Here is a 25,214-nt window from a genome sequence, read left to right on the forward strand (position 1 = left end):
CAGACTCCCAGATTACAAACCAGTTCAGCATGAATATCCAAGATGGAATATTACTGGTCTTGTACTGTTTCTGAACTCTCAGCCTTTCCATCTGTAACTGAACCTGAGTCTGCTCCAGACCCTAACAGTACCTTGACTTTGTTCAATCTGAACTCAAGCTGACTACCAACATACTATTGACACTTGACATCATACTTCACCAGTTCTGATGGACTATAGTAAGGAGCTGGATTCTGAGGAAGAGCAAGAGGCAACTCAGTTCTGATTTTATTTTGAGAGAAAGAGGAGGAAGACCATAACTTCCTAATAGTTCCGAGTACATTGTAGATGTAGACAGTAAAGTGCTTGGTCTGGCAGGATTTTGTCTGTCGGTGTGAAAATAATAACTTGGAAATAGCTTGGAAAAATCATCATGTATCATTCTTGGTTTTCAGCCTGACACCAATGGTTTCACATGGATATTAAGTAGGCAAGAGAATCGAAGCCTGTGGCACAGCACAGGATCCTTCAGAACAGTCTGACTGGATGCGCCGGTCATGAATAATATTAATATGAGTTTGAAGCTTCCTTTTTCTAATCTATACTGATCCATAAAGAAACTAAGTATACATCTGGATTCACCACATAGGCCAACAGGAAAAATTGTTGGTCCTAGATTAGGTAACTGAGGGATGCATTTTTGAAAATGATTATATTTGTGAAGCTGCAAATGTCGGAGAGATGAAATAACTTTACACGAGTAAATATATTTGGGAGAATTGGGGTGTATTACTTTTTATTTATATATTGGAAGTTTGGCTCTTGATGTTTCTCTCGTTTAGTTTCAATAGACAATGTTCAGCAACCGTGAGGAGGAAAAAGCACTTCTTTGTTCATAGATTCAAAGCCACACCACACGTTTTTATCTCTGCTATAGCTCTGCTTATTCAAACTTGGCTCTAAGTTCAAAAGCCCCGAATACTGTAATGTAATTGTTTCTTGGGTTTCTAGCTTCCTAATCATGCTGGCTATCCCTTTCTGAATCTTTTCAACCTGTCTGTAACTCCAAGGTTGCAACTGTGGTTTGCTTGCAGCTGTAGACACAGTATGACAATAAACCACCCAGTAGCTGCTGGTGCCACAGTAATATATCATAGCCCCAATTTAATGGTTAACCACCCTCTCCCCCGCATACGAACAAAGCATATATCAAATCTAAATTACACCCCTCTTTCCAAAGTCAGCTATATTTGGAAAACTGCACTCTTACCAACAATACCCAGGAGAATTCCTTCAGGATTCTCGTACATAGATAAATGAGAACTCATAGAACTACTTTCAAAGCACTGATTCACTGCCGGAGACAGAATAAAACCAGACCAACTGACAATGCAGTTTTCCTCCTGTCCGGAACCATTATTAAAACACACACATATATATCAATTCTCTCCTTCTAGGGTTCTAATATCAGCAAACCGTACCTGTTGAAGATATCACCTGAGATTTTTTGCAGATATTGAAGTGTATCTGCTATCTGATGAATAGCTTCTTCCCTGCGGAGGTCAGGCTGGATGAGGGGAACAGAGTATGTCTGACCTTCCAGGAAATACTTCTGGGTCATAGTGGACATCTTCACCTGCAAAGAAACCAACAGTCCATTTGATTCCAGGAACTCACATTTCTTTCATTTTTAAATGAGAAGGGAACTCTTAATTGCTCTACCAGGGATTTGCAGCAAGAAAACCTTTAAAACAGGCTATCTGTCAGGACCCACCCCAATCCACGTCTTAGGAAAACAAAAACTCTTGGAGTCAGTTCTAGTCCAAAAGGAATTTTTACTAGGACATGCTTGGTTGTGGAAATACAAGACAGGACTTGGTATTGTTTTACAAATCGAAACTTTATAAAGAGTTCCCGGTTCAACCCACCCCTTCCCTCAACCCCATTTGGTCAGCCCCCCATCATTTTACTTCGTGTCATCCCTTTCGTAGGAAAAAGGAACTTCGAATCTTTATGGTTATTGCCTTCTTCCTCTACAGATTCAAGTGGAGACACAGGCCAGATGCCTTCTTCTCTAACCCTCCCTTGTGTTCCCCAGTTCAAAAGGTTTCCCTTGGTCTTTGAAATAACCTAAGGCAGGCTGAATCCACATGCGCTCCTCCTTCCTCGGGAGATGGCAGAATCCATGGTGGGGGAGATAATGTTTTAAACATACGTTTATGAATGTGATATAAATGGATTCTGACACTATCTCTAGAACAGGGTCAAAGTCTGCTTCTCCAGGTGAGGAGTCCTTGGTGCTCTCTGAGCTTGGTTGTTTTCTTGCAGATGTTTCTTTACCCAAACTAGGTAACATAATCAGTGGTAGTGATTAGCACTGAAGATGTTATCTATGGTAGTTTGGGTAATGAAATCTCTGCAAGTAAACAAGCAAGCTCAGAGAGCACCCCTCATTTCAACCCCGAGCGACAAATATTCTCCTTTATTGGCTTCTCCAGATGTTGAACAACTGGCATTAATTCCATATAGTTCAATGTGAAGGCTGCACACTGGCCACCTGGGATAGTGCCTTATTGTTCACAAGCAACTTCTCCTATTATTGGTAATGACTACCCATGTCGACATCAAAGACTAGACGACCTATTTTTGTTGTGTTGGGCTTAAAAATCTGATTTGTGCATGGAATTTTCTTTATTCTTCTTTGCATCAAATAAAGTACAACATTATTGGTACCACATCAGAATCACACAGTTCTTATTCTGTTAGTTGGAACCAGAGCTCCTCTCCTGGAGGACCAGGATTCAGGCAAAAAGTGTAACCATAGAAGATTTTAGAAGCGCACAGGCCATTTCCAACCTCTAACACCCAACTTTGTCTGTCTGGAAATACAGTACATGCTTTAAAAAAAGAAAGGGAAGCATGTGAGTTTTGTGCCTTCATTACCAAACCTTTTCTCAAGCCTTCTACCTCCAGACAAGTTTTATAATTTCAAACCACCATGGCACTTAGGCATTTACAATTATGTGAGCACCAGACTGAAGATCACAGTACTACTGTATGTTCCCTGCTAATTTATTTTTTTATTTTGGACCTTAATGAAGTCATAGGATTCGGAAGTTCCATCATTAAAGAACTATAAGTTGGGAAGGCTGAAGAATGGATCAATTCAAACTGACAAAACAAAACTACCCAAGGAGAGGGTGCAGGTAGTCCTCAACTTACAATAGTTCATTTAGTGACAATTTTAAGTTACAACTGCACTGGAAAAATGACTTATGACCATTGTTCACACTTATGACCATTGCAGCATCTCCATGGTCATATGATCAAAATTCAGATGCTTGGCAACTGATTCATGTTTATGACGGTTGTGGTGTTCCAGGGTCAGGTGATCATCTTTTGTGATCTTCTGACTGGCAAAGTCAATGGGGAAGCCAGATTTCACTTAACAACCGTGTTACTAATTTAATAACTGCAATGATTTGGCAAGAAAGGTTGTAAAATGGAACAAAACTCACTTACCAAATGTCTCACTTGGCAACAGAAACTTTGGGCTCAATTGTGGTCATAAGTTGAGGACTACTTTATTATATCTCAAGTCAAATGTTTTCAAGGAAAAACCCCCCCAAGAAAGTCCAGTTGCCTTCTGGAAAGCACCTTTGGGGACAACCACGACCTGGATGATTGAAAATCTCCATAGCCAGATCCTTTATATATCTATTATTTATGTCCACCGAGAACAGCATTATGAATTGGGCTTTGGAACAGAAATCAGACTATCTTGCAAAAAGAGCAGAATAAACTCTGGTTTAGCAGATCTCCACGGTGAGGATGTGCCCGTCTCCAAGGCAGGCAGGCAAGCAAGCAAGTTGTATTTATTTTGTGTAAGTGAGGCAGCAGCAGATACTCAGGTATGTCAGATGAAGAAGAGAGAGATAAGACCTATTTTTATCCTACTTTAATTAAACTACGTTCAGTGGTGTTATTAAGCAGCAATCAAAAATGCAGATGATATTGATTTGATTGGCACAAGGTGCGCTGCACTGAATAGTAAAAGCCAGTGCCCCTATAAATAGGGCTAATCATCATCTCGATGGGGAAAAAAGGAAGTGAGGGGAAAAAGCAGCATAACTAGAGGTGTAATTAGACCCTTCAACAACCTTCACTTCATGGCTGTTCTCATTACTTGGCACTTGTCTAAACGCAGCTCCTCAATGCTGATGAGTTGAAACCGGATAAAAGTCTTAAGCACACAAATCGACTTAATCCCAAAGAGCCTTTGGCCACTTTCACAGCCAAAACGCATTGCTCAGGGACAAGGGAGGCCAGGTGGCGTTCAGTCAACCCGAGATCAGAAATGAGAAAAGGCCCCAACAGAGCTTCTCCCTCCAGCTGGGCATTCTTTGGTCACTCTTAAAGTGAGACCGTTAACTTGGGCCTCCAGCGTTTCCCAAAATGCACAAAACCATTTGTAGAGCAGTGTGCGGTGGGTCAGTTTGACAAGACGGTGTTTTCCTTTAAAAGGAAATGATTTGTCCTGCTCCACCCTATTTCTCATGTATCAGCGAACAGGCAGACGAATGAATTTTCAAGCAATCAAAAGTAGAGCTGGAAGGGATCTTGGAGGTCTTCTAGTCCAACCCCCTGCTCAAGCAGGAGATTTCTGAACCAATACATACAATCTCCACTCGCAAGTGAAATAATATCAAAAGCTGTGAACCAATTAGTACTGAATGAGGTCGTCATCTAGCTTCACAAAGATAATATGGTATGTAAGCCTTCTGATAAGACTTATATCATATGACCAAGATTTTTTTTTAAAAAAAAACACAACCCAGATTCTTTCCAAAATTTTGAGTACTGTATGCATTTGATAAAGTAATGTCATCCACCAAGACGTTAAGCGAATATAACATATTCTATGGACATTTTTGGCTGTCACAAATTGAAGTCACATCACCATGACAGTCGTAAATGCAAGCCAGTTGCCAAGAGCCCAAAATGCTATCATGCAACCATGGATATGTGGAGCAGGTACTTCCAAGGATGGGCTGTAAGCAGTGGTGGGATTCAGCCGGTTTGCACCACTTTGGCAGAACCGGTAGCTAATTTTTTGTTGCCCAGGCCCAGAATGGACTTCGGGAAGCAGCATCCACACAGAGAACTGGTTGTTCACGTATTTGAATCCCACTATTGGTTAAAAAACCCCAAGATCATGGCATCCGGCCCTCTCAATTCCTGGCAAATACATGGGGAAGAAATGGAGGTAGTGACAGATTTTATTTTCCTGGGCTCCAAGATCACCGCAGATGGGGACTGCAGCCAAGAAATTAAAAGACGCTTGCTCCTGGGGAGGAAAGCTATGGCAAAACTAGACAGCATACTAAAAAGCAGAGACATCACAGTGCCAACAAAAGGGCATATAGTCAAGGCAATGGTTTTCCCAGTTGCAATGTATGGCTGTGAAAGTTGGACCATAAGAAAGGCCGAGCGCCAAAGAATTGAAGCCTTTGAACTATGGTGCTAGAGAAGACTCCTGCGCGTCCCTTGGACTGCAAGGTGCTCAAACTGGTCAGTCCTACAGGAGCTCAACCCTGACTGCTCTTTAGAAGGCCAGATCCTGAAGCTAAAACTCAAATACTTTGGCCACCTAATGAGAAGGAAGGACTCACTGGAGAAGAGCCTAATGCTGGGAAAGATTGAGGGCAATAGAAGAAAGGGACGACAGAGAACGAGGTGGCTGGATGGAGTCACTGAAGCAGTAGGCGTGAGCCTAAATGGTCACCAGAAGATGGTAGAGGACAGAAAGGCCTGGAGGAACGTTGACCATGGGGTCACGATGGGTCGGACACGACTTCGCAACTAACAACAACAATGCACAAGATAGAATTTGTCAGTGTTGGCTGCCTTGTGATTCACTACATTATTCCTTATGGGGGAAAAAACTATTTGGTACTCATAATTTTTGGTATTCATCATGCTTCCCGAAACCAAGTAACGATGAGTACCAAGATACCACTGTATATCTGCAACAGGCAGATGCATAGATTCAAACACTGCTCGGTCCAAAAACTGTTCTTTATTTTATATAAGCCCTAGTTTTCAGTATATTTTCAATATAATGTATATTAAGGGATTTTTGTGCATGTGTGCACAATGGTTGCAGTAATATATTTCCGATATAAAACCCCTCTGGAGGTGGAGAAACGTTGTCCATGGGGTCGCGATGGGTCACACAACTTCACAACTAACAGCAACAACTGGTTGTAAGTAACTTTTTTTAAAAAAAAAAGTCCAGTCATTTAAGCAAGGACTATCTGTAGGACTGGAAAAGGCATTTCATTTGATTTCCAAAAGGTACTTTGGAGTACACTAGACCAGGGGTAGGCAACCTAAGTCCATGAGTCATAAAAGAGCCGAGGTTGCCTACCCCTGCACTAGACTATTTTCAACTCTTTAAAAGTATCATTAGTTGATTTCAGGTTTGCAGAGAACGCTTTCCAACCACAGAGAATTCAACTATCCAGGAATTTTAAAACAATAAATAAACCCTTTCATACTTTCACTAGGGATTGAGGCAAAAAATTATTTGACCCTCTGAGCATAGATAAGCACAAAAAGACATGCCCACACATGTATGACAATAAATTCAAACTGTCTTTAGCTTTCTAGCGTGATAGCTTAGGTTGGCATTTTGTATTTTAAGCAGAGAGAAGGAAGCTAGGTAACAATCTCTGTTAATTAGCAAAAAATAAAGAAGGCTCTTCGATTCTGAACAGGTTTCTTTTAGTTGTAAACTAGAATCAACGACCAAATGTTGAATTATGCATGCAGATCATGGCTGGACTGCCAGGGATAACTAGTGGCTCCTTGGAATACTTCACTGCACCTCACTTCAGTTGCTGATCTCAATAGTCTTAAGAAATTAAAAACATAAAATAAATACTAACTCCTAATAGCTCAACTTCCCAGCATATGCTTGTAGTCTTAGTCATATGCTGCATTAAGCCATGATATGGTTTGCTTGCTTGTGGGTTAGCATAATATGTGAAGCCAGCACATTCGGTAAGCCATGATTTATGTTTCGTGCAATGTAAGAAACCGTATAAATTCTACAGAGGCAACCCAAAGCTACTGCACTATGCATTTGGCAGCAGAAAGAGTAATTGTCACTCTTAAAAATAACAGATGTTCCAGGAGTTACCGTAATGCACAAATACATCCTGAAAGGCAGCAAAAAAGTAATATTCAAAAGCACCCTGTGATCAAAAGAAGGGACTGGTGGGAAAGAACGTGTCCTATTTCTTTAAGCCCAGTAAGAAATCAATAAGCTGGGAATAATGGCAAACCGGGTTGCATTTGGCCATAAATTATTTTGTGAAGGGTCAGCATAGAGGTTATTAAGAGACAAGATTGCTTTGCTGCAATAAAAAGAGCTTGCTCCAAAGTCTGAGTCTCTAGCCAGAGAACACAACTTTGCTCTACAGGCTTAACAACTGCTTTTGGGAGCAATTAGACTTACCCAGCATCTTCAATCAACTGGAAGTGTGTGCTTTCTGGTTTAACAAATCCCAACAGAAAATAATAAACCCAAACCTGCAAAAAACGGGATGGAATTCTTTCTTTTTTAAAGAAGCATCTCTTTAAGTATGCCAAAAGCGTGCCTTCTTTTATCATTTCTGTCACGGATTCCTACCAAAAGGCAAAACCAAACTGTAAATCCCTATCTAGGCACACGTACACAGCAGAAAGTTTTGGGAATCCCCCCCTATATGATGTATCCTTCCTCTTTTCCAAATGTGTGAATGGAAATGAATGTGATTGCTATACCTACAATGCTATCCACACCTGTGCTACCGAGTGGAAAAAAGCCAAGTGCAGAAAATGAATGCCAAGTTACATTTTATCACATTTTGAAAATACTCTAAGGAGAGCTAGAAAGCCTCCAGATCCAATTATCCCTCAGTTATGATCTGACAATTATGCTTTAGATACGCTATTATCTCCATCATGGGGATAATTCCACTACCTTATCTCTATTGTGCTGGTTATAGATTGTTCAGGCATGGTATATTATAAACCCAGGCTCTGTGTTTTATAAATCATGAATTATGGTACGTTGTGTTGTCCCAGTCAACTAGGTTTTAATCAATAAACTAAACTATTGTTAAGCAAGCCTAGCCTTAGGATTAGCTATGACCTACTTAATGCCTAGATGATTTGGACAACTACTTTGGGAACACTGCTGTACTGAACCTTAATAGAACTCAGAATAACAGGGTTGGAAGGGATCCCTGCTTGACAGGAGACCCTATACTATTTCAGGCAAATGTTGTCGTCTCTTCTTAAAAACCTCCAGTGATGGAGCACCCTCCTCACTGTCAGGAAACTTCTTAGTTCTAGGTTGGTTCTCTCTTTAAATGATTTTCCACCTGTCCTACTCTCAAATACTCTGGAGAATAAGTCGACTCTCTCCTTCTTGTGACTGCTCCTCAAGTACAAGAAGACAGCTATCGTGTCAACGCTGGTTCTTTTTTTTTTATAGGCTAGCCAAGGGGTAGGCAACCTTGGCTCTTTTATGACTTGTGGACTTCAATAGCCAGAATTCCTGAACCAGCCATAGGAATTCTGGGAGTTGAAGTCCACAAGTCATAAAAGAGCCAGGGTTGCCTACGCCTGGGCTAGACATATCTAGTTTCCATCACATGATTTAGCCTCCAGACCCCTTATTTTTGTTGCTCTTCTCTGCATCCTCAAATGGTTAAACATTATTTTACAGTGCAATTTGTTTTTAGCTCTTCCTATTCAATCAGGCAGACGTACTTAAATGTTCCTTAAAACAAAATTTTAAACTACAGTGGAATTTAACAAAGATAACATACCCAACAATATTGTATAAAAATATACACCAATAGTGAACCAAATCTTTAAAAAGGGGGGGGGGAAGATCCTTATGAATGAACTGAAAGGTAAGCAAACCTGCAACCCAGGACCGAATTTTATCAGTTTCAAAACATTTTTATAGTAATTTGAATAGATCTTTGTGTACGCATCCTATTCTAACAGACATCCATGGAATATGTCTCACCTAGATCTTAGTTCCCATCATGAAATTACTGAACAACACTTGACTTATACCATTCAGTTTTATCCCTAATAGCTTAAAGATAATAGATTTGAATCCCATGATAATTGTCAGTTAATGTAACCTGCACGAAGCACCTTCCATACTAATGATTTATAGCACCTTTTAATGCAGTGTTTTTCAAACTTGACAACTTTTTCAATTACCAGAATTCCCCAGCCAGCGGAAGTGGGAGTTGAAGTCCAACATGTTGAAGTTATCAGCGTTTCAGAAAAACTATTTTAACGCAATCCAACTTTTGGGTTGACTTGAATGAGAACCCAGGAATTATCAGCATCAGTACTGGATTATAAATTCTCAATTTTAGAAGAATTTTAGCTTGAATATAATTTTCCATCTTTACCTAGATCTTCCCCCCCCCCCAAGATTCAGATTCAGGAACAAGCATAATTTATAAATTGAAAACATACTCCATCCTGAGATAAACTTTGTGAATATTCTAAGATGCAATGTTATATGTAGATGGAAAGTTCAACCACAATCAAGAAGACTCACTTCCATCTGCCACGCAATGGTGCTTCTCTTAAAAACTAATTCATATTCAACTGAGAAGGAGAGAGTTAAGTTTCAACAAATATACCTGACAAGTGTTAAATATTTTGCTGCAGCTGAATAGTTTTTAAAAAAAATCATGTTGATGCATGGAATGAAATGTCAAAGCTTTTGAAGTTTTTTTATTAATTCCTCTAATTTAGGAAATGTAAATGCAGCAGTGACAGGCAATTAAATATGTGGCGGCAGTTGTTTAGCAGAAGTATCCTCTCAGAAAGGTATCCTGATACAAGCTCTCCTCTCCAGAAATACTGGATCTGAGGAGAAAACCTTGATGTCAAGTAGTTCCTTCTATGCTTATTCTGTTCATTTTTGAAAAGAAGCTCATGGTAGAAGCAAGGTAAGATCACACAGCCCTTTGGATGCTACAGAGCTCCAAACTGCATAAGATCTAGTCAGATTGGCCAATGGTGAGGGAAAATGGGGCTCTAGGTCATCATATCTGGAGGACTAGTGGGTTGCTCATTCCTGATAGAATGAAATGAGAATTCCCTCAGGCAGCAAAAATGTTGGTTTGGCCATTCATGTTGTTCTATAGTGAGAAGAAAGAAACAACTATGATCTACTCTCTAGAGTCTCTAGACAGTCTCAGGAATCAGTTCAAGAAAGAAGACATCGTACGAAAACTTAGTGCCATCAAATTTTAAAATGTATCTAGCTATATCAGCAGTAAAAACATTTATGGATTATGTACATTTTGCTCCCAGGTAGAATAAAAGATTACTTAAAAGGAAAACAATTTAATTTGTAACACTTTGGGTAGGCAATCTGGAACTTCAAATGTAGCCAAACTACAATTGCCAACATTACTCACCATTACCCATGCTTCATGGGGTTGCTATGAGTTGTAGTTCAAAAACAAATTGCATAAGGCCCAATCTAACTAGTAGGATATTAGCTTTTTGTCACAGTGAGGCTCATTTTCAATGATATTGTGGTTCAATTCTCCAGATGTAATGTCTTGTAATTCACATTCCTTACAACAATATTAAGCACCTTATGATTTCAAGGCAGTTATGTTCTTCAAACTAATTTCATGCAGTTTTTGGTCTAATTTCAAAACTCCTCTGCAAGTGATGAATTCAGACATCTGTTAAGTTCTCTAATCTCTGACGGCTTCCTACTGAGGATAGATAAAAAACCGAGGACCTTTATTTTTTTACTTACTCTTCTCTTGCTTCAGCCACCCTCTGCATTGCTATGTAGCACACACACCCCCCCCCCCGTTAATTAACCGAGAGAGAGCTAGCCCTTCCTTAACAAAGGTTACTTTGCCCAATACTTAGCGTAGAGTCATTGATTTATTTAACGGAAGATTCAAGGATGCATCTATTGATCCATGACTCAGCATTTGTGGGCCAAAACTGAAGAGAATGGTTAGTATTATGTAGTAGACTGTGCTGCTTTCTTGCTTGTATCTTACACTTTTTGCTGATAGCTAATTTCACAAGAACCGGGTGCTCCCTGCAGGCAGTGATTTGTTCATCACATGGAGAGTTGTGTAATCTGCAGTGGGGGGTTAGAGAAAATGTAAACTCAGGGAGGGAGGGCCTAATCCTAATGGAGCCCTTGTCTTTTTGACCTATCTCCCCTTTGTAGCATTTCTCAGGACTGGGAAACAATTGAGACCATTTACACAGGATATTTCCATAAATTAATAGAAGAAAATATTAACAAAATCTGGTAACATATTAAAATCATAAAATGGAGCAAAATTAAAGCAAAGAGAAATGGGATGATCGGGGAAGGGGAAGTATGCTGCAAAGCCAGTGATTCTCCTAGTTTAAGTTTTTCATTTGGAGCTCAGTTTATAGAAATATGGAATAAGGCTGATGGTAACCCAAGATATGGACATTTCACAGAATTAACCAGGCGTGTAAGGGTTCATTTAGTGACCGTTCAAAGTTACAACGGCACTGAAAGCAGTGACTTATGACCATTTTTCAGATTTCACCTTTGTAGCAGCCCCACGATCTTGGGATCAAAATTCAGATGCTTGGCAACTGTTTCATACTTATGACCGTTGCTGTGTCCCAAGATCATGGGATCACCTTTTGCAACCTTTTAACCAGCAAAATCAATGGGGAAGCCAGATGAACTTAACAACCACGTTACTAATTTATCAACTGCAGCAATTCACAACAACTGTGGCCAAAAAAGGACATGAAATGGGGCAAAACTCACTGAACACATTTCTCACTTAACAACAGAAGTTTTGGGCTCAAATGTGCTCATAAGTAGAGGACTGCGTATATCTGGAGAAAAATATGGTTCTTCAAAAAACAAACAAACAAACAGATGAAACTAGGTACAGGACACAATCCCACATTTTAATGGCAGCTTCCAGGAAACATACAGGTAATCCTCGACTTCCAACAGTTTATTTGGTGACCATTCAAAGTTACAATGGCACTGAAAAATGTGACACGACCTTTTTTCACACGACTGTTGCATTATCCCCAGGGTCACGTGATCAAAATTCAGATGCTTGGCAACTGACTCATATTTATGACGGTTGCAGTGTCCCAGGGGGTCATGTGATCCCCTTTTGTGACCTTCCGACAAGCAAAGTCAATGGGGAAGCCAGATTCACTTAACAACCGTGTTACTAACTTAACAAGTGCAAGTGCAATGATTCACTTAACAACTCTGGCAAAAGAGGTCATAAAATGGGACATAATTCATTTAACCAACGTTTAGCAATATAAATTTTGGGCTCAATTGTGATAGTAAATCGAGGACTACCCATAGTTACATATCACAGTTCTTCAGACAATATGATTATCCCACAGAATATGACTCATCTGCTTACTGCAATTATAGTTAAATAACCAGTGGGTTTTTGCACATGTAATAGCAAAGGAAGCAAGCAAGCAGTAGCAATGAGAAAAATTAAGACCCAAAAATTGAGAGAAAAGCCCCCTTTTATGTCCAATGATGACACACCAGCTCCCCCCACAATATATATATATATATATATAGAACCAGTCAGGATTGCCAGCTTGCTAAAGGCTACACAACAGCAGTAAAGCAAAACAGATTTGACATAACCTGGGAAATTGGCTGACAAGCATAAAGTGACCCCAAGGAGCCAAAGTAATCAGAATAACTAAAGCACAAGAAACAAATAAGAACAGACAAACAGAGCTCGGAAGCAGGAGTTTACACTCAGGGACACCAAAAGATAGAAGCAAGCAAAGAGGGAGAAAGGCTAAAAGAAGTGTTGGTGTCAGATTTTATTGCAATCAACTGTGTTTTTCAATTCTGGCAACTTTAAGATGCCTGGACTTCAACTCCCAGAATTCTCCAACTAGCATGCTGACTGATGAATTCTGGGAGGTTGAAGTCCACACATCTTAAAAGTTGCCAGGTTGAAGAAACACTAATTTAAATCAAGGTTTTACTGGAGGTGAAGCCAATGTAATCGTTTTTCAGTTTGGTCACTGCAGAAAAGCCACAAAGCTTTACAGCTCCTAAGATCTTACTATTCACACGGTGTGAATGATGCTCTTCATGTAATTAATGCATGATGCCATTTACAGATATTTCAGGAACCCAAGAAAGCTAATCAGGTGGAGCAGGTCTTGGCAGAATATGCCAAGTGTATCAAGGTATGAAACAGAAGATTTTGAAATTATTATTTTTTCATAAGAGTTTTTATTGAATTTTATAGGGTTAAAGGTAAAAGGTAAAGGTTCCCCCGCACGTGCGTGCTAGTCGTTTCCGACTCTAGGGGCCGGTGCTCATCTCCGTTTCAAAGCCGAAGAGCCAGCGCTTGTCCGAGGACGTCTCCGTGGTCATGTGGCCGGCATGACTAGACGCCAAAGGCGCACGGAACGCTGTTACCTTCCCACCGTAGTGGTCCCTATTTTTCTACTTGCATTTTTACGTGCTTTCGAACTGCTAGGTTGGCAGAAGCTGGGACGAGTAACAGGCGCTCACTCTGCTACGCGGCACTCGGGATTTGACCCGCCAAACTGCCGACCATCTGATCGACAAGCTCAGCGTCCTAACCCACTGAGCCACCGCGTCCCTTTTTATAGGGTTAGGAAGGGGATATAACCAGGGTAAGAATCAGGATTTGGGATGGGGTTAGGATCAGGATTGGGGTAGGAACAGGGTTGGGAACAACATTGGGGTTGCCCAATAACATTTTCAAGCTTTAGCAAATAGACTATTGTCCGGGTACATATGTTCAATTAACGCTAATTAATAGAACAGTAAATAGCTATAATGTATATGCTAAACGATAATCATAAACGGTATCAATTAGTCAATACATATCATTCTCCTCTTCTAATTTTGAAATTATTGAGGAGTTGGGAAGAGGTACTAAGCTGATTGTAGAGGTACTAGCTGATTGTAGATTTCATTGTGGACTTCCTTTGACCAGCGCTGCAACCTAGGAGATGGCCCCATGACAGAGGCACTGCTGTTTTCTGTAGTCGGTGGGAAAATGAGCAAAGGAATCAATTTTTTGGATAACCTGGGAAGGTAAAAATGACTCCTTGGGGTAATGGTGGGAGTGAAATTATTAACTGGAATATTTTCTTCTAATGGCTATTTAGAATTTACAGAATTATAAAATACTGATGGGGGTAAAGGCAGCATACTTAGGTTTGAGCTAATAATACAAACTGAAGTCAATTTTTGGAAGGGCCATTCAAATGCTGATTTCTGGGTTTAGCTTTTAGTATAGGACGTTTGACTTTAATGAGACATATTCCCCATTGTGCAACAGACTTTGCTGGCTAGGGAATTCTGGGAGTTGAGGTCCATACATCTTAAAGTTGTGAAGATGAGAAACCCTGCCATAGAACTCAATGTGTGAAAAGATTCCTTAGTCTTTAGACTTCACTGCAGGGGTGAGGGGGAATACTTAAGATAGTAGCTAATACAGAAGGCAAGCAACCTGGCAAGATGTATCTCTGTCTTCACAACTGCTGAGTAATTTCCCAGTTCCTTGAGAATAGGGTAGCTCTAGCAAACCGTTCATGGCAGGAAGCCACAGGAGACAAGAAATGCATGGCAAATTCTGTGTGCTCTTTTCACACACTGCATCCTCACTATGAAGAAGTAACAGTTAGTAACAGTTAGCTAGAAATATGGCAACAGAAGATGGTAAGGGAACACGTGCTTCACATGCGACACTGCCTCAAAAGCTTGGCACTTAAGATGGCAAGAGTAAATTATAAGTATTGATAGTATACAGGGAGTCCTCAACTTACAACAGTTTTGTTTAGTGATTGTTCGAAGTTACAATCAAACTGGAAAAAAGTGACTTATGACCATTTTTCACTCTTACAACCGTTGCAGCATCTCCGTGGTCACGTGATCAAAATTCAGACGCTTGGGAATTGTTTCATATTTATGACGGTAGCAGTGTCCCAGGGTCGTGGGATCCCCTTTTGCAACCTTCTGACAAGCAAAGTCAATGGGGAAGCCAGATTCACTTAACAGCTGCGTCAGTAACTTAATGACTGCAGTTAATCACTTAACAGCTGTGGCAAGAAAGGTCGTAAAATGGGACCAGAATGAATTGCCTTACTGACCATGGCCATTCAGTTCACTTAACGAATGCGGCATTCGCTTTACAACGTTTGATTAATGACCATGGCAAAAAGGTTGTAAAATTGGGCATAGTCATGTAATGTCCCACGTTATGATTGCAATGACTTCTGACTGAAATTGTGGGTTCAGTTATGACTGTAAGTCAAGGACTATCTGTATGGTCAGGGTTTACATTAGTCTTCTGAACACACTAAATATGCTCATTGTTTTCTGGGGAGCACTAAAATACGCTCATAGTTCCAATTATTTTTTCGGGGACGCTAACTATGCTCTTTTGCAAACTTTGGAGACGTTCTGAGGGGAAATTCCAATTTTTTTAAAAAAATCATACTTCTCCCTAAGCACAGACTTCCTCATTATGGCTAGATACAGAATGGCGTTCAAAAGGATGATAATATGGTCACACCACCTGGACCTTGGCTCCAAATCACCCACAGCTCTTTCCAAGTTTCACTTTCTTTCTCAGAAGCCTCCGTTGTACTGGGTTCAGAAAAACAAACATTTTGTTTTTCTGAACCCAGAAAAACAAGATTTGCAATTTTGTTTTTACAAATAAAAACAAAAATAGCAGAGATATAAATCATAATGTATATCTGTGCTACCTGGAGTGAGGGTGAAATGTTGGATAAGTTCACAGATAAGCCACAGTGGGTTGCAGTGGGTCGTCTGAGCCCACCCTTAAAATACAGTAACAGAACATAGCAGAAGTGGTTATTTTGGTATAGAGCAGGGGTAGGCAACCTTGGCTCTTTTATGACTCATGGACTTCAACTCCCAGAATTCCTGAGCCAGCTATAGCTATATATGGCTCAGGAATTCTGGGAGTTGAAGTCCATGAGTCATAAAAGAGCCAAGGTTGCCTACCTCTGGTATAGAGACTACAAGGTCATGAATTAAGACGAATATATGGGGCCCAAGATAATGATGCAGGATCCAACCTGGGTTGGTCATCAGGATCTCAGAAGTTTATTCTTCCGAGCTTTTGGACTTGTCTTGGAGCCCATCTTCGTCTTCCCAGGCTAGAGAGAAATTCCCCGAAGAGGGGCTCCAGCACAAATCCAGAAATTCAGAAGAGAAAACCTCTGGTCCCCGTGACCGACCCAGATTGGATCCTGCAACTACAAGGTCACTGTGGAAATCTCCCCATATTTCAAGAATATAGTTTATAATATAAAGTTACTCGTGCAAATGGAAATGGGTCTTTTTTAGAAGGCCTAATGGAGCAGGTAAACAGATCTGATGGTTCCTTTTTAAAAATATTTACCACTAATGGCATCCACTCATCTCAAGGACTTTTATACTGTAATATTCAACTGCCCTCTTTGGGGCATTGTTCAGCAGCTCAGCTTTTCCCACATATTACAAAAATCTCATCAACACAGGTGTTTGGGTCAGCACTACAGCATTAACTAAGCCCACTACTGCTGATGTGGACTTTCTAATAATACTTTCCACAGAACCTCTTCCTTCCAGCAATCTCCTTCTGAGCACTGTACTAAATTTTAACATCGCTGCAAATGTTATTAACAGTTTGCAGACTTTGTGTGTGTGTGTGTGTGTGTGTTAATTTCGAACCGCTGAGAATTTCTATCACAACAAAGCCATTCATCACAATATCTGTTTGTGCTTTAGGAAAATTAGCAAGGAAAGAAAGGGAAGCAGAATTTAAGACAAAAGATTGCCAATTCCCTCTGGAAAAGAAATCTTGGGCTATAATTTCACATTGATTACAGGTAGTTCTTGACTTAATTGATCCTGCAGTTTTGATCGTAAGCTATGACAGTTGTTAAGTGGGTCAACACATGACTAAGCCCAATTTTATGACCTTTTTGTGGCAGTCATAAAGCAAGTCCATTGTTCGCTATGGCGTGTTTTTTTTGCAGAAACTAAGTCCATCAAAAATGTCATAAATTGCGGTCATATGACCATAGGACGTTGCAAATGGCCACAAACATGCAAATGACACTGATTGCTGAGTGCCCAAAATACAGTCACATGATGGGGAGGACATGGTTGTAACTTCAAATCTGGGTCGGGGAGTAGCTTTTTCAGAGTCTGTCATAACGTTGAATGGTTGCTAAGTAACTGATTGTAACTTGAGGACTATCTATAAAAGCAAAGCATTTGAGATAAGATCCAGGAAGAGGATCTTACTTGAAGAGATACAAATTGGTGCACAGCATAGTTTGAGGGCACATGAGCTAAATAAACTTGTTGAAGCCAATTCTGGGTCTGACAAGATGACTCCATAAGAATTCTCCTAGAAAGCCATGCATGATGCTATGAACTTTGTAATAGAATAAAAGTCAAATATAAACACATCAACTTTACACCTTTTTTGAAAGCTGAGCAGAATTAAGGAAACAGTGGAGCAGAACATAAGAGTAAATCAAAGGCCTCTGGCCAGATCCACCAAAACATATTCAAATCCAGGCATACTGGCTGGCCTTCAGCCAGCTACGCTCTATGTACAATATGCTGAGACTATGTTATTTATTGCTGTTGAAAGAATTATCACAGCAATGTAATACACTGAAGCATTTTGAGAACTAAATTGTAATTCAATATTTAAAAATGAGAATAGCATTTGGCGTCCAGTACTGGAAAACGAAAATGCAAATAAGCAAGCTTCAATTCCCATTTGACTGTGTTTGTATAACATTTTTCTTTCCACCCCGACCCAACCCAGTGATGCCCTCACTGTGATGTCCCGTTGCCTGGAGGCGGTCCGGGTTTGGATGGGGAGAAACAGACTTCGTCTCAATCCTGACAAGACTGAGTGGCTGTTCATACCGGCATCTCGGGCTGACCAGCCTTCTCCATCATTAACAATAGGGGATGAGGTATTACCCCCTGTTGATAGGGCTCGCAACTTGGGAGTCCTCCTGGATTCACGGCTCAGTTTGGAAGATCATATAGGAGCTGTGACCAGGGGGGCTTTTGCCCAGATGCACCTGGTGCGCCAGTTGCGTCCCTATCTAGACCGAGATGCTCTACGTACAGTCACTCATGCGCTCGTGACCTCCCGGTTAGACTACTGCAATGCTCTCTACATGGGGCTGCCCTTGAGGACCACCCGAAGGCTTCAACTGGTGCAGAATTCAGCCATGCGAGTTTTGATGGGAGCTTCCCGATACTCCCATGTAACCCCTCTTCTCCGTGAGCTGCATTGGCTTCCGGTTGCCCTCCGGGTGAGATTCAAGGTGCTGGTAATGACCTATAAAGCCCTAAATGGCTTGGGTCCGGACTATCTAAGGGAACACCTGCTGCCGGCATCATCTTCCCATCGTCCTGTGCGCCCCCACAGGGAGGGCCTTCTCAGGGTACCGCCAGTTAATGAATGCCGGCGGGTTATTCCCAGGGGAAGGGCGTTCTCTGTGGGTGCGCCTGCCCTATGGAACCAACTACCCACAGAACTTAGGACTGCCCCCAACCTTCGCTCATTTCGCCGGGACCTGAAAACTTGGCTCTTCGATCTGTTTGGTCCAGACTGTGGGGTTGTTAATTTAACTGGGTTTTAGATTTACTCTTGGGGCTTGAATTTAATTTGTTTTAATTGTTTTTAATTTTTTGTATTCATGGTTTTAACTGCCCTGTAAACCGCCCTGAGTCCTATGGGAATAGGGCGGTATACAAATCCAATAAAATAAAATAAAATAAATAAATAAAATAAACATGAAGGAGTCAGCCACTAGGGCTATATAAAGTGTTCAGAATAAATATTTTGCATACTTTGAACTCTTTGCAATTTGCAAACAAAGCATGTCTCATCAAATTTGTAATAATGCAACCATGTCTTCTGCAAGACTCACCTCTTCAAAAGCTTCTCCTGGCTGTCTCCACATGAACGCTCACTTGCAAAGTCTTATCCACTACCACTTACATTTAAAACAGCTTGTGTGCCACAACTGTGGCATGGTCACATGGTAGCCTTTTCTAATTCCTCCTAGTCACTGCAAAGGGCCTTGATTAGAGTGCCATTCTAACTCGGGAGGGTGTTATTGAGAAAACAGAGTAGCATTTAGAAAGAAAGAAGACTCAATTCCCAAGCAAGTAAGTTACAAGACAGTTGGGGAAATCAGCTGATTAGAGGTACTTATCATAATTCATTTAGTGACTGTTCAAAATTACAACGGCACTGAAAAAAGTGACTTATGCCTGTTTGCACACTTACGATTGTTGCAGCATCCCCATGGTCATGTGATCAGATGCTTGGTAGTTGGCAACTTATTCATATTTATGAAGGTTGCAGTGACCCGGAATCATATGATCACCTTTTGTGACCTTCTGACAAACAAAGTCAATGGGGAAGCCAGATTCACTTACTCTTGTTACTAACTTAATATCTGTAGTGATTCACTTAACCGGGGCAAGAAAGGTTGTAAAATGGGGCAAAATTAACTTAGCAAATTTCACTTAGAAATTTGAAGCTCAGTTGCAGACCTAAGTCAAGGACTACCTGTATTTGTAGGACTACCAATCCATGGTGGTTGGCAAATTGTTATTGCTCCAGGTCCCTATTGTGAAGCAGTGTCACCTGGTAAGCCTAAGAGGGGTGCCTTTTCTGCTATGGTGCCTTCCTTATGAAACAACCTCCCTCAAACGATATGGCTGATCCTGACTCTTTTAGCCTTTAGGAAGGAGGTGAAGACTGGCTTTTTCCCAGGCAATGAGACCAGGATACATTGATTTGATAATTCAGTTTCAGTTTTTCTCTCTCTCTCTCTCTTAAACTACATAGTGTCAGGGCAGGGTTATGTTGAATTACTTTCTCAAACTTTACTGTTCTTACTGGAATAAGTTCATGTCTTACTAATGGTCGCTTCATATTTGCTTCAATGCTTTTCTACAGTTGTCTTGTAATCTAACAGCTAATGCTCTTCTACATTTGTCAAGAAAAAAGGTTAGGATTAAATGATAAGTATCAATGGAGTGCAAGAGGTTAAATACACTTACCTAGGAATTCTCCTGCGAGTCCCTTGGACTGCAAGGCGATCAAACCGGTCAGTCCTAGAGGAGATCAATCCTGACTGCTCTTTAGAAGGCCAGATCCTGAAGCTAAAACTCAAATACTTTGGCCACCTAATGAGAAGGAAGGACTCACTGGAGAAGAGCCTAATGCTGGGAAAGATCGAGGGCAATAGAAGAAGGGGACAACAGAGAATGAGGTGGCTGGATGGAGTCACTGAAGCAGTAGGCGTGAGCTTAAATGGACTCCAGAAGATGGTAGAGGACAGGAAGGCCTGGAGGAATGTTGTCCATAGGGTCGCGATGGGTCGGACACGACTTTGCAGCTAACAACAACAACAGGAATTCCCCTTTAAAAGTGTTGAGAAACATTGTCTTAAACACTAGCATTATGCCTTCATAAGCTTCTCTAGGTTTGCATTCTTTTCCCTGAATGCATGATGGTGACTTCAGTACATATAGGATTTCAGAGAAAAGATTGCAGAGGTTAACTAACACAAGAGATCTACACTATGAACTGAAATTAAATGTTAAAAGAATAAATAGCAGTTGAAAACAGTTCCAATTCTGATTAGACAAATAAAATAAGCCAGCATGGGAAGATGGCTCTAGAATATGAGAACTGCAAGCCAAAACATCTGGATGCACTAAAATATAAGCCAGAAGAACATTAAATCTTAAAAAGGAACTTCTGTTTTCTTTATAATGCATTCCGGCAACAGAAGCTCGCTCTTCTGAGCTACATCTATGCCAGGTATAGTTTTTTTTTTAAAAAAAATCATGATTGATTAGATTAACATCTTTTCTTCCAAAAGCTGAAGACAGTTTCCATAGAGATCCCCCTTCATTTTATCCCAACTCCCTTGTGAAGTAGGTTAGGCCGAGACAGTGTGTGTGGCCCAAAGTCACTCTGTAAGATGCCATGGATAAGAGTGACCTTGAATGTTGGTCTCTCCAGCCCTTGTGTCACTATATCACAACATTCCTATTTTCAGCTACCTCGAATTTAAGGAATCAGGAAACACACACACTTGTCATACTCCCAACTTTTTAAAACACATCTATTCGGAATATAAAAAAGAGAAGTGGGCTACCACCGTCAAGAAGCACACTCTTCCAACATATTTACTTATAAAAATGCCTTTGGGCTCACATCTTAGAAAATAAAAACGGCAGGCAATAACAGGCAAAAGCATTGTTTGGAAGTCCATTCTATAATTCTTAGGCAACTGGCAATGAACAACAGTACAAGAGAAGCCCAGTTAATTAGCTAAACGGGTTTGGTGATAACCATGGCACAAACAAGCCCTCTCCCCAAGGTAAAACCTCCAAAACCAAATTCCAAGTTCCCCTATCCTTACTTTCATAAAGAAACTCAAGACTTAATAATAATAATAATAATAAAGTTGGAAGGGACCTTGGAGGTCATCTAGTCCAACCCCCTGCTCAGGCAGGAAACCTTATACCATTTCAGGCAAATGGTTGTCCAGTCTCTTCTTAAAAACCTCCAGTGTTGGAGCATTCACCACCTCTGGAGGCAGGTTGTTCCACTGGTTAATTGTTCTAACTGTCAGGAAGTTTCTCCTTAGTTCTAGGTTGCTTCTCTCCTTGACTAGTTTCCATCCATTGCTTCTTGTCCTGCCTTCGGGTGCTTTGGAGAATAGCTTGACTCCCTCTTCTTTGTGGCAGCCCCTGAGATATTGGAACACTGCTATCATGTCCACCCTCGTCCTTCTCTTCATTAAACTAAAAAGGTAAAGGTAAAGGTTCCCCCGCACATGCGTGCTAGTCGTTTCCGACTCTAGGGGCCGGTGCTCATCTCCGTTTCAAAGCCGAAGAGCCAGCGCTTGTCCGAGGACGTCTCCGTGGTCATGTGGCCGGCATGACTAGACGCCAAAGGCGCACGGAACGCTGTTACCTTCCCACCAGAGTGGACCCTATTTTTCTACTTGCATTTTTACGTGCTTTCGAACTGCTAGGTTGGCAGAAGCTGGGACGTTCCCTATATGTTTTAGCCTCCAGTCCCCCAATCATCTTGGTTGCTCTTCTCTGTACCCTTTCTAGAGTCTCGACATCTTTTTTACATCGTGGTGACCAAAACTGGATGCAGTATTCCAGGTGTGCACCCTGGAGAACTGCTGATATCGTACATCAATAGATGACCGATAGGACCCTCCCGTTAAGAGACTAGCATTCTGTGCCTCTTAAGGCATTGTAAAATCAAAGGTGGGAGCTGAAACACAAATAAAATGAGGTCGCCCCTTTCTCACAGCATTCAGATGTTCCCCCAGATATACCTAGTTTTCCCCCAGGTGATGTCCTCCAGCGTTGTGGTGACTACAATTCCCAGGATTCCTACGCTCTTTCTTTAAATAATAATAATAATAATACTGAGGCTTCTATCTAACCCAGGGGTCTTCAAACTTGGCCCTTTTATGACTTGTGGACTTCAACTCCCAGAATTCCTCAGCCAGCAAAGCTAAGTGATCTGATCTACCCCAGCAATTCTCTCACCCGTATTGGCCCCGATATCCCCCGTGGGAAACAAATACTGTAAGCAACCCCTCCCGCCAGGAGGCTACGCCTAAGTCTCTGCCAGGCAGAAAGAAGAAGAAAAAAGACCACGCAGCCTTCGTCCTTCCTGTTCCTCACCTGTTCAGTACTGAGAAGCTGGAGCCAGGCCCCCTCCTAGCAACCGAGAAGACACAAGAAACGAAAGCCCTCTGAGCATTTTTACATCCGCCCGGAGTTTTACGCACTTCCGCCAGCGTCAGAGAGCTTTCCCGGTTCGAAAGGTTCGTACTTCCGCCCTTACATAAAATCACGGATTCTCGGCAATGTCAAAGAAGCGGGTTTTTTTTTTTTTGGTAAACGTTAGTTCTGGGCGTGTTTGGAGTCTGCCTTCTTCGGAAACGCTAGGAAAAGTGGGAAGAAAGAGAATGCTTCCTTTCTTCATAGACAAATAGAGAATTCAGGCAGTATCATTTAAAGCTAACAGGCTTATTAGGCAATCCTGTGCGTTTCGAAATAGGCCCGTCTGAATTCAACCGTATTTACTCTCAAGTAAATGAATACTGCACAGTGTGGAAATTTTAAAATGGCATGAGCTTTCCCGACTCTGTTCTTCATGTATTTTTGATACATATGTGTCAAGAAAGGTCATAAAATGAAGCAAAATTCACTTTAATGTCCTGCTTAGCAACAGAAATTTTGGGCTCAATTATGGTCTTAAGACGAGGATTACCAGTACTATCCATGATTTTTAAAAACAAATTACTTAGAAAGGCAGTATCTAAATATATTAAGTACATTTAATCAGGGCTTTTTTTCTCATAGAACGCTCAGAACGGAGTTCCGGCACCTTTTTTGGATAGAACCTTATAGGGTAGGCAAGACGGGTTGTATGACGTGTGAGTTCCGGCACCTTTTTCTTTTACAAAAAAAGCACTGCATTTAATACACTGGAGTACAATCTAATCAAATACTGATGTATAAAATGTCATTTTATTACAATGTTATTTTGCAGCTTTTCAGATTTCCAAGCCTAATGCCAAAGAATCAAGGGTATTTGGTGCTAAATCCTTATGGCGGTTGGCATGCAGGCAACCAGAAGAGACATTTGAAGAAGATAAGTTTTCAATGTCTGTAGTTGTGCCAGCTTTCCTGCTATATAACTTCCCTGCCTGAGTTCCTTGATCCCATTTCTGGGTTGGCAACAGAGTTCCCCAGACATAAGATCCTGGGGAACCTCAATCTGCCTTCCCTAGGAATGGGGTCTCAGTTGGCTCAGGAGTTCATGGCCACGATGACAGTCATGGTCTATTCCAGACCATCCAGAGCCCGACATAGGACAGTGATCACATTGTGAAATGGGCAGTTATATAAATTTGATTAATTAATAATATAGCTTTTATTCTTGTTTTGGCTTACTTTCTGTATAAACTGGTTTGGTTTATCAACTATGAGTTTTAACTAAGTATATGCTAACACATATATTAATGTAAGTATACGCTAACTGTAGTAATGCCAGCTGTGACCCCTACCATATCTCCTTGAGTGGGGAGATGCCCCCTCCGACTTAGAATCTGGATGCGGCAGAACAGGCAATCCTCAGAACTACATAGTTAAAGAAAGAAAAAAAAATCACCTTTTCTCTTTTAGCCAAAGTTTTCAGGTCCAAACACAGCATGAGCACAAATGTAACTGATTTCAGTCCAGGCTGGCTACCTGAAATATAAATCTGCCTACTAAAGTAGGAATCATTAACTTGTAGACAGATTGATCAAACACACACGCAGAGAGAGAATGGGAGTAGGTGTAAAAATATCCCACTGACCAAAAGAACTCCAGCTGAGCAACAGAAAAGAAACGCCACAGCACACCTGAAAACATTTTTCTGGCCAGATTTATCTTTTTCCAGTTCTTTTTTTATTAATTTGTATCCCACCTTTATTATTTTTTACAAATAACTCAAGGTGGAAAACACATACAATACCCCTTTCCTCCTCCTATTTTCCCTACAACAGTGGTGGCAAACCTATGGCATACGTGTCAGAGGCAGCACTCAGAGCCCTCTCTGTGGGCACACGCACCATGCCCCGAAGATGGCAACTGTCCCTCTTCGACCAGTCGCCTGCTAACTCGCCAAGGTCCCACATGGCTGGATGCATCCCGGCACAGCTGGTTTCCCTCCCACCCCCATCCCGTCCCTCCTGGCCTCACATGCTCTCCTTTTCCCGGGCATGACCCACTGCATTGCCTCCTCAGCTGTTGGCCGGCCATCCAGCTCAGAGGCGGCTTCTTTGAACTGCTGGCGGTGGGCTGTGGAGCCCCAGAGTGCACTGTTTGGGGGGCCGGCAGGCTGTGGCTGCTGAGGGACACCGTTGGCCCCCATGCACTCACTGGCCTCTGTGTCCGGGGGCCGATGGTGTCAGGCAGCAGCTGCCCCGGCCCTTGCCTTGCCCCATGGCAATGGCACCCCCGCCCTGCCTTGACTTAC

General features: G+C 41.4%; 1 protein-coding gene across 1 annotated transcript in view; it reads right to left on the reverse strand.

Moving 5' to 3' along the window:
* The window catches only part of WASHC1 (WASH complex subunit 1), a 64,794-nt gene extending 41,841 nt beyond the window's left edge, over positions 1 to 22,953 (reverse strand). Inside the window, exons 1-2 of the mRNA XM_081331162.1 lie at positions 22,868 to 22,953; positions 1,461 to 1,615 (exon numbers count right to left, since the gene is read on the reverse strand). Coding sequence (XP_081187288.1) covers positions 1,461 to 1,609 — 149 coding nt within the window. The 5' untranslated portion in view covers positions 1,610 to 1,615; positions 22,868 to 22,953. The remainder of the gene's footprint in view (positions 1 to 1,460; positions 1,616 to 22,867) is intronic.
* Positions 22,954 to 25,214: the final 2,261 nt, after the last annotated feature.

This window comes from Vipera berus (assembly GCF_964194415.1).
Source record: "Vipera berus genome assembly, chromosome: 6".
Taxonomy (NCBI): domain Eukaryota; kingdom Metazoa; phylum Chordata; class Lepidosauria; order Squamata; family Viperidae; genus Vipera; species Vipera berus.